Genomic DNA, 10,035 nt, shown 5'->3' with positions numbered 1-10,035 from the left:
CGTAATGGCGACGCTTTTACCAGCGACCCATTCATGGTAATCTTCGTCTTCTTCAAAAATTGAACAGTTATTGCAAATTGGGATGCTACATTTCAAGCAAGTATATTTGGTTGTGCCCCAACTCGAACAACACATGTCACCATCGTCTAGTATGGCCCGCCAAGCCGTCATTTTTCTACTGTAAACCACTTCTTTGTGCATGCTCTCGGGTAAAAAAAACATGAAAAATACACTAAAATAATTATGCATTTGGCTCTGCTCAATTGACGTATGGCGTCTGAATCAAAGTCGGCCTACAGCCGTTCTTCCCGGCTGAACCAGGCGGGATTAATTGACTGAGCCAATCTAAAGTACAGCTTCTGAACTGGGCCTTAGGGTTATGTAGAAGCGCATTACGTGGATCATAGTCAGATGTTATTCTACGCAGTATAACTGATAAAGCTATTGTCTTTATATATTGTTTTTGAATTAACCAGTACCGTGACGTAGAATATGTTTTAAGGGAAATAATGGATTTGATCAAAGTATTAGAAGGATTTGCTGCACTGATGTGCATGCCATCTGCCATGAAACTTTAAAATTTAAGTATATTTTGATAAACAGTGAATTGAAATTGATGACTAGGCCCTTAGCGAATAAATATATAAAGTCAACATAGAACTATTCTTTCTGTTTGTTTCATATTTTGGTGCTCTTCACCTGAATGATTTTAATTAAAAGTCTTGTGACCTGTATATAGAAGCTTTTATTTTCCATTACGTGCACAATGAAAATAACTTATTTTTTCTGTTATTAAATAAACAAAACATTGGTTGAGCACTAATCCTCTAAATTCTGTCGTCATTGGCCCGCTGCATTTTTCAAGAATATCAATGTTATTGTAAGTGCTGAACAATTGGACTCATTTCACTTGAAAAGGCTTAGGTCTTGCTTACGTATTTGCCTTACTGAGCCCAGCAAGCGACAAGCTTTGTCGCCAAGAAATGAGATCTTAACCTTGAGCGTTTTGCAGGTGGAAGGTTCATTTATAACCGCAATGTCTTGGAACAGGACAAGTTTCATAAAATACCCAGAATATAAACAAACAGCGAGCATGCCAAGAGATGAACTGGACGCTGTTGTTGCAAGACTTAGTGCGCCAAAACCAGCCGACACGAAAAAAGCTAATGAGGCGAATGGAAGGTCGTTAAGCAAGGAGCAAATCATTGAAATGCTTGAGAGGCTCGCAAATACTGAAAAGAACCGAGAAAAGACGCTTGAGAGACAGCGAATCGGAGCTGCAAAAGTCATGGGGATTGTGAATACCTATGCTTGGATAGATGGAAGACTGCTAAAGAGTCGTATCACAAGAGCTGATGGCAATTGGTATTGAGTGAATGGAAAAAAGTGCCCCATGGATTTGCCTGCCGCTGAGAGTTCAGTACAAGTAATTTTGTGAGAATCGTCGTAATTTTTTTTCATCAACAATAGCTGTTAAGTAGCTGTTGTGTGCTTTACGATTGCGTGAAACGATAACTATGACAATACAGACATGCCTCCAGGCAAATGGTCGAAAATTTTCAGTACTACCTTTTTCAGTTGTATTTTTCGATTGTATATAGTTTCTGTTGGCAAGGCAATGTTTAACCCTTTAACTCCTATGAGTGACCAAGACAGAATTTCTCCTTACAATATCAATACAATATCAAGGAGAAAAGTGACGAGAATGAAGAAAAATATAAGTTAGGGGATTATAAGTTGATCCAACACCAATTTCTCCAAACTAACATCACAAGAACTGTATGGCAGACAGTCAGAAGAATTACCAGTGAGATCTTGGGAGTTAAACGGTTAAATAAGACTCCATTACCTACTGAGTTTGCATCAAACGTTGACTGAAAGAATAAACAAGAATTACAAAGAATATCAAAATGAATTGTTGGTCGTTGATTTCCAAGAAGTTGTAATAATAACTTAGTGTTTCCACGAATTACTTGAAAACCAATTCATTATTTATAAAAAATATAAGGAAGACTTCTTAATTTCTTTAGATCCTACTAAAAATATCAAATGGAAACAACTTTCGTTTACCACGGCAGATTTATCTGCTTCAATTCTCTGAGTATTCTTGTTACAAAACTAGTAACATACCTGAAAAAGTTACGCGCGTCTGATTGGCTCGAAGCGCATTTTTACTTAACACGAGTGCAAAGTTGTAACACAAGTGCAAAGTTGTAACACGAGTGCAAATTACAAATAGTGCGCGCCGCCAAAATTTCGTCCGTCTTGACTTTCTTTAATGCGTTTTTCATGCAAATTATTAACAAGTAACAACATGATTCCTCGTGCAATTTGGTGTCGATAGGCACTTTAAACTGCCTTTTAAAATTTACTCGTGCTCATTAACACCAAATTGCACTCGAAACCATGCTGTTACCTTTACTCAATGAAGACTTTTAAATTTCCCGATCCTATACTCGTTTGTTTGTTTGTGTTATGTGGTTAACCCTGGGCATTACCGGCAAGGCCTCAGGTCAGGACAAGGGGTGTTTTTCTAAGGATTCCAATTACTTTTTCCATGATATAGAGATGGTGTAATGAGCAGCTGGACCAAGAAAAGGACGGTGAGGTGAAACCTAATCACAAGAATTGCCCAAAATTTTGCCATCATAAAGCAAATAGAAGTAGTAGTCTCATTTGCATGTCGGTAACACAACCGAGTAGGCACTGGGCACTAATGAACGTTTCGTCGTAATCAACTTCTGAGAGTTCTACTGAACAGGAAAGAATTTGGCGCCTTAGTTGTGCATTTCTGGAATTTTCAATCCCTCACGATACAGTTCTAAGCGCCTTTTAAGCGATCAGGGCAATATGGCTGCTTCTTCACGGTAGAATACGAAAATTTACACACTTTCATCAGAAGACGCAGTGCTAACTAATTTACATCATGACTTCACAACCGTGGGGAACAATAACTAAGCCGCCATTTGAACTAGGGTACCAGAAACTAGGTGAGGAAGAGATAGACAGTATGGTCGAACGATTAAGTAGACCGAAAACATCACCGGCGGAAAACAAAAAGCGACCGCGGCCGGCGATTGAGAAACGAAAATTGACCAGTGACGACATCAACGCAGTGGTTGCTAGGCTAGCGCATAAAGAAACCAACTTGGAGAAAACACCCGATACTCGGCGGGTGCATCGTTTCAAAAACGAATGGGGAGCTGCTCTGAATTCTTATGCTTGGAATGGCTGCAATCACCAAGCTATACTTTGTGGGGAAGAAAGTCCTTAAACGAAGTGTGACACTTTGAATCGCGACATAAAAATGCGTGACAGTTTGAATTCTTTATTTCGCTCACTTCTCAAGTCTTCTTGTTCTTGTGGTCGTAACATATTTGACCTGCAGATGATGCTATGATTTCCTTTGTATTTCGCCGACCACTTTTACATACTATAGACAGTAGTAGTAGTAGAGATAACATGATACCGTCCAATTTCCACCTACTCAAGTTTTAAATAATTTAACATTTCACTTTGTAAAACATTTCGTGGCTTAGCCAGACCATTTGAATAATCCTTTGCCCCTTTCCGACTCGATAATCAGACAGTTTTCGGTGGCATTTAAATTAAATAGTAATCCGGCCGAATAGCAAACACGTTTCATTTGCTTTATCAGTAAGATCATTACAACGCAGCGAAATGAAAACAAGAATAGAAAGATCCTAAGGACTTGTCTGAGCGTTTTGTTATGGAAATGAAGTAATTCTCTCAGCCCACTCTGTAATTGAATCTGCATTGTTGTTTTTTTTTCTTTTATTACGTGACGCTTTTAAGTGGGTTTAAAATTCAGACAAAAGCATTGCGCGTTTCTGGGGCTTTTCAGACGTGGAGGGAAGATGGCGAAGAAACCGTGGGGTACTATTACACATCCGAAAGAACGCAATCCGGAATTTCTCATGGGATACCAAAAATTATCCGATAGGAAAATTAACCAGGTGGTCGATCGCCTGTACATACCAGACTGGACAAGTCGAAATGAACAGAAAAAAGCGCCCATTGACAGAAGAACCAAGGTGGAAGTACACGAGATGGAAGATGAAGACATTGAGAAAATGGTTGAAAGATTAACGAAAGATGGAGAGAAGAAAGCTACGGATCGCAATCGAACTGGAGCCATGAAAGAGCAAGGTGTTGTGAATACTTATGCGTGGAAAGGATGGAATTAGTGTATAGAAGAATCGTGCCATTCGAAGCCTAGACGGAAAGGAGGAATTAAATGTTTTCATCTGATTGCGACAGTTTGACGCGAAATTTCGGGGCTTCTTGGTTACGTCTCACGGCACTGAGGATGAATATTCGAGGCCGCCATATGAGTCATTTCACCACCGTGATATATTCCTATCCTGATGCGAAAACAGTGTTGATTTTGCGACAAACGATCGAAGAATTCGGCACACTGATAATTTAAGTTCAAGGGATGGGAGATTTTCACCGCAACGCTCTTGCTCATTAATGACTGGGAATCTACCGTGCTTGTTAGTGACTGGGAGTCTATCGTGAAAAAACGTCCTGGAAATGTCAGTGAAACAGATATTATTGGAATTAGTCTTAGGAAGAATTTTTTCTCTGTAATATCATTGCACTAAAGGAATTATTTCAATGAAAGTAGAAACGACCACAAGATAGATAGTATTTAAAAATTTTTTGGTTTAGCTGCGAGTTTGCAATTAGCAAGGCAATTAGGTTTGATACGAGATAATGTCGCTGGGTTGAACAAATGTTACTCGTGGATGAAAGTTACATTATTATAAATTATACGAAAAAGTGAAAACAATACAAAGCAATTTTGACGTTATCTTTTTACAGTTTGTTGATTTTCCTAAGTGCCTCGCAGAAGGACTAACGACATCTCAATTTACATGCACGTAGTGATGAGATTAACCATTTTAAATAATAATTGGCAATTTTCGGAGACGTTTATATTTCGGCTAAATTTCGGTTAAATCTTTCTTTGTTCTTTCTATAAATACGGTAACGAACTGTTTATTACTGATGAGAGAAACAAGAATTAAGTGTTGATAAGGGTCAGCCAGTTACGTTTCGATTCGAGGGGGCAGAGTAATGTTTGACATCCAATTACTGACCTGTGTAACGGTAACCCAGCAAAAAAAGCAAAACGTTGTAATAACTGCGACTAGCGACCTTATCCCTTGTTCAGCTGTAATCAAAACTTACCGAGTAAACAGTAGGTACTTTGATATAACCGAGGATCGCAGTTTGTGAGGTTCTTTACATGAAATGAGGATGAAAATATGACTGATGGTATCGGAGGCAAAATTCGGTGAATCTTGTCTCAGATTTATGAACAAAATATTAATTGACAGATTTGTCGCAATTAATAGAAATTTTCACATGCGATATATGATTCTGTAAATAATCTGAACGAAAGAAAAAAAACAGACGATTTTGCTCGGTGTCATGGCCCAATTTGGATAGGAATGTCTCTAAACTCCAGCCAATTCAACTAAAAAATACCTGCAATAAAGATTTTCAGCACATTTCACCAACTAATATTCCATTTTAAAGAATTTTCCTCAAAAAGACCGAAAAACCAAATAAATAAATATACAAGTTGGCTGCCCTGTACAATCTAATTCGGACAATTTTTGGCAGACCGAGGCCGACTGCGCTGTAAACTTTATTTCATCTTATATAGTTTTGGTTTTTCCGAGTTCAGATCGAAAGCATAACTCTACCCTGAGACAAAGCTACCCCAGAAGCCCAACACAATGTAGCTGAACTAACTAATTAGCAAAAGGGGGTAGTATCTTTTTTTTAGAAGCCAAGTTTGCTTTCTTTGGATGGGTCGCCGACGCCACGAACGTTTTTCATCCAGGTTATCAAGTACAAGTGAGCGGAGTCTTATCTCCTACTTTCTTTTTTAACAAGATCGAAGGAGACACTATTCATAGGGTCACTCTATCAAGTATCTCTCCTATAATTAAAAATAGATCAGCATCTTATATTTTTCTGCGTTTTCATTCGCTACTGCATCCCAACAACCAATCATTAGCATTAATTGCGGTTAACCCTTTGACTCCAAGGATTCAAAAGCTCCCAACTTCTCATAACAAAATCAAGTTACTATCCAGCAAATTGGTAATGAGAATATGCAAACTTGTCAACAAGTGGGTGTACTCTTGATAAAAATCCAAATTCTCCTAACTACTGTACAAGGAACTGTGTAGCACCTAGAGGGGAGAATTAATGATAAGATAACCTAGGCTTTTAAGAGTTGAACACCTGCAACCGACTGGACACTTTGCGTCCATCATCGAAACCTTCTTCGCCTGCACTACGAAACAATCATGGCGTTTGAATGCGGGTTTTGCATGCCAGCTCAAGATTCTGTTTACTTTCAGATAGAAAATTTACACAGAAGACTTGACCAAACAAACGACTTGCTACATTATCACCATAGAAATCGAGACAGCGAACTCCGACAACGGGATAAACTTGCGACCAAGCTTAAATTAATTGAAGAACGTGCACGAAACAACGTTTACAAATACAGCCAAGATTCTTCGAAAACAAAGAGAACGAGACGAGAAAAATCATCAAGAGGAGATAATCTCCGTTCTTTTGCAAAGTGGAGGAAACAGTTGCAGATTGTCCTCGACGCCCTGGATGACGCCATGGAATACCTTCACGGCGTTAATACCAGACGCGCTCGTCGGGCAATCGTTGAATTACTGGAGCTTAAAGATGATATAACTGCAAGTTTGATTGAAACCTCTTATATAATGTCGTCGGATGAAGAAACAAAAACTTATCGGGGCGACCGTGATCTTCGATCTTCAAAGAGAAGCTTAGAAGCGATTGTAAATGAGGCAGAACATATAAGACGCGTCTCGCACAACTTATCAGCGGAAATGAAGAATGAACTACAGGGATTGAAGAGCGAATGTGTCGCCATGGCTAAGGACTTGGTAGCACTGAATAGGATCTTAGAAGAACAAAAACGAGCGTTAATTGAATAAACTGAGCCACAAGTCTTGTCTGTAGTACATTACTATGCGATGGCACTTAAGAGGACCACGATCGATGTTAAAAATATTCATACACACACTTCTGGGCTCTTGGTGGCGACAATGACGCGTCTTAGTTTTCATTCTCTGATACTTTGTATTCACTTTGAGACTGGTCTATTACAATATAAATATTTTGGACCTTCATTGCTTTTATCTTTAGGTCTAAGAAGAGTGATTTCAGGCCTATCCGATTATGGCCAATGAGTAAATGATCTTATGCAAACGTAACAAAAGCAAGCACAGAAGTAAGTAGGTAAAATTCAGTGCTTCAAGTTCAATGTTGGCTTGCTTGTAGTTAAAACTGTGCTTTCCTTTTCCAACCTAACAAAAATGTCCATCGATACTCAATATGTCGTTTCTTGTATAATAATAGCGGTCCAAACTGATTCTGTAGTATATAACCAATTGCACAAGTCAATATCCACTCAGTATGTCTGGTTAAGCACTATCTTTTGCGAACAATTGAATGGTATTCTTTTGATCAAGACAAGGGGTTCGCTTCTTTCCAGCAAAAACTGTAATTTGCTTAAATTTTTCTAGCTCGAATTCCCGCCAGAGCTTACACCAGTTTCGTTAACGACGAGCGACTTGGAGTATTAGTACAGAAATTTACATTGCAGGTTTTTTGATTATGGGAAATAAATGATTGTAACGAAGATCATATTATTACATGTCTTTTTGTCTTACGATTGTAAACAAACTAATGACCAATTTTTTTAAAGATCTCTTCCCTTCTTGGAAAAAGTCCCGCCTACACCCATGAGCGAGAGTTGTACTCGGTCAACGGTGTTCAGCTTCGGACCATCGTTATGAATGGCTTTTAGATCACTCACTGACTTCCTTTCTTTGGTGATTTATCAAAACTGATCATCAAAATCGTGGATCACTGAGTATCGGCGACCATCCACAGCCCCATGTGCTCCTCTCTGCTCTTCCCGATTTAATTCAGTGTATCAAAAACTGAGGCTCAACTCCATGAGCTTCAGTCAATATTGATATGTCTCCCTCAATTGTCAAGCACTCTCACTCTTTAGTTCAAGAGGAGATACTCTCAAACCTAGCAAAATGTTTTTGTATTCCTTTGGCTTTGAATGTCAAGGGTGCTGGCAGATCATAGGATGTAAAATTCAAGAGGAGTGAGGTTTGAATCCTCACGAAGGTCAACCCATTTCTTTCTGCTCAGCTGTTGCAGACCTTGAGAGCGAAATTGAGAAAAAGTTAGGTTTGAATCCTCACGAAATTCAACTTATTTCTTTTCTGCTCAGCTGTTAGAAAGCTTGAGAGCGAAATGAAGAAAGTGAGATTTTGCTACTACTGTTTCTCCAGCAACTGCATCAAGGGCTTACTCTTTAGTTCAAAAGGACTTGCTCTCCGAGCAAGCAATATTTTTTTTTGCATTCCTCTGACTTTTAATTTCAAGGGTGCTGGAGAAATGACCAAATAAAATCCCCGCTTGAATACAGACACAGTCCTCTGGTGGTTACAGCCGACAAACGAAATGGATCTGTCCTCCGGGTTTGAGACCTATTTAACGGCTTATTGCTCGTATCAAAATAAAAAAGAAAGCGAAAATGAAAAACATAAAAAAACGAAAACGGTACGAGCTTACGCCGAGGTACCAGAGGGTGAGACCGAAGTATGGGTAACGCGAAAATAAACAAGCACTGAATGAAGCGCACGAAACTCTCCTCCAAGCTGGGATCGCCTTATTTGGGCTAACTGCTTGAGGTTTGAATCCTCAAGAGGGACTCAGATTTTTTCACGTTCCTTGATCCGTAAAGAAAAAGGGTCAACTTCTGTCCAAAATAATTCTTATTTTTGTTGTTTTGTCTCCTTTTCTTTAATTTTAAAACTAGATACGGTACCTTTTGCTTCTGTGACTCAACTTGTCCGCTGAGGGTAAAAATGCACTTTTCCAGTTGAAAAAAAAGACTACTTTAATTAAGTAACTTTTGCTGTTTCACTTCCACATATAATTAAAATCTGATATTCTATCTGATGTAACCACGTGTCAAATAAACATTCCCGCTAAGTTGATAGAGAATTCTTACGACAAACCTTACATTTTCAGAGACCGATGAATCAGTAGAAATTAAAACCCCACTTCTGATCATTATATCCTTAAACAAAAATGAAATAAATGAAGTGATGTAACACCCAGTGGAAGGAATGGCCGGATTTGACTCCCGTCGAAACCTGAATTTTTTCATCCTTCTTTTCCGAAATTTATTAAATTTCATTATCCTCGCAGTTCACCTGCATTGGATTCGAGAGCTGATAACTTCCACAAATTAATTTAAGTAAAAACAGTCGGTATCTTCCCCCACCCAAGCCCCCACCCCCTCCCAAAAATATGCAAGTTTGCTAATACGCGGCATTTTGATTAGTTCTTATGAGAGGACATACGCATGGATGACGTCCTTATTGACGTCATCTCTGATCTATTGCTAAACAGACGTACGGTGACGTGGAATCTATTTGTTTAATATGTATCCCCTGCGAAAGAAATGGACGTTTCAAGTAAAATTTTAAGCCAATCTCTCTCTTGATGAGACTTCACATGGTTGTGAGGGGTGGAGGGTAAGGAGGTTTAGATTCACAGATATTCTGGGTATAGGCCTGGGGTGTTCTCTTTCACTTAAAAGATCTGTTTGTCATTCCTCTCCTCTAACAAGAATTTGGTGTTGAATCAAGATAACTCTGCCTGATCAGTTTAGGTATTCTCAATACCCTTTCTGCTGAATTTCATATGCTTACTAAAGAAGAAGTTACATGATAGTCACTTTGGGGAGTTAATGGTTAAGTTTTAACCCTTTAACTCCCCAGGTCAAATTTGTCATTCACCTTACTATCAACCATACAATTCTTATAAAGTTAGTTAAGAAAATTTAGTATTGGATCAACTAATTATCCCCAAATTGATATTTTTTTATTATTCTTGTCACTCATCTGGTTGATATTA

The 10,035-nt window shown here is 38.7% G+C and overlaps 2 protein-coding genes across 2 annotated transcripts; both read left to right on the top strand.

Annotated features, from left to right (window-relative positions):
* The first annotated feature begins 2,926 nt into the window (after positions 1 to 2,926).
* LOC113683509 (uncharacterized) lies at positions 2,927 to 4,837 on the top strand. The gene has a single exon (XM_089205743.1). It carries the CDS (start codon positions 2,927 to 2,929, stop codon positions 3,272 to 3,274), a length of 348 nt encoding a protein of 115 aa, XP_089061869.1. The 3' UTR covers positions 3,275 to 4,837.
* A 1,291-nt stretch (positions 4,838 to 6,128) lies between these two features.
* LOC149047382 (uncharacterized) lies at positions 6,129 to 7,731 on the top strand. The gene has a single exon (XM_089205740.1). It carries the CDS (start codon positions 6,351 to 6,353, stop codon positions 7,020 to 7,022), a length of 672 nt encoding a protein of 223 aa, XP_089061866.1. The 5' UTR covers positions 6,129 to 6,350; the 3' UTR covers positions 7,023 to 7,731.
* Positions 7,732 to 10,035: the final 2,304 nt, after the last annotated feature.

This window comes from Pocillopora damicornis, chromosome 4 (genome assembly GCF_964200805.1).
Source record: "Pocillopora damicornis chromosome 4, jaPocDami1.2, whole genome shotgun sequence".
Lineage (NCBI taxonomy): Eukaryota > Metazoa > Cnidaria > Anthozoa > Scleractinia > Pocilloporidae > Pocillopora > Pocillopora damicornis.
The sequence above is the reverse complement of the archived record's forward strand: the minus strand, read 5'-3'. Positions and strand labels throughout refer to the sequence as shown.

Bases quoted from the DNA above. Each gene is read 5' to 3' on its own strand.
- LOC113683509 (XM_089205743.1), top strand. From the start codon at position 2,927: ATGACTTCACAACCGTGGGGAACAATAACTAAGCCGCCATTTGAACTA.
- LOC149047382 (XM_089205740.1), top strand. From the start codon at position 6,351: ATGGCGTTTGAATGCGGGTTTTGCATGCCAGCTCAAGATTCTGTTTAC.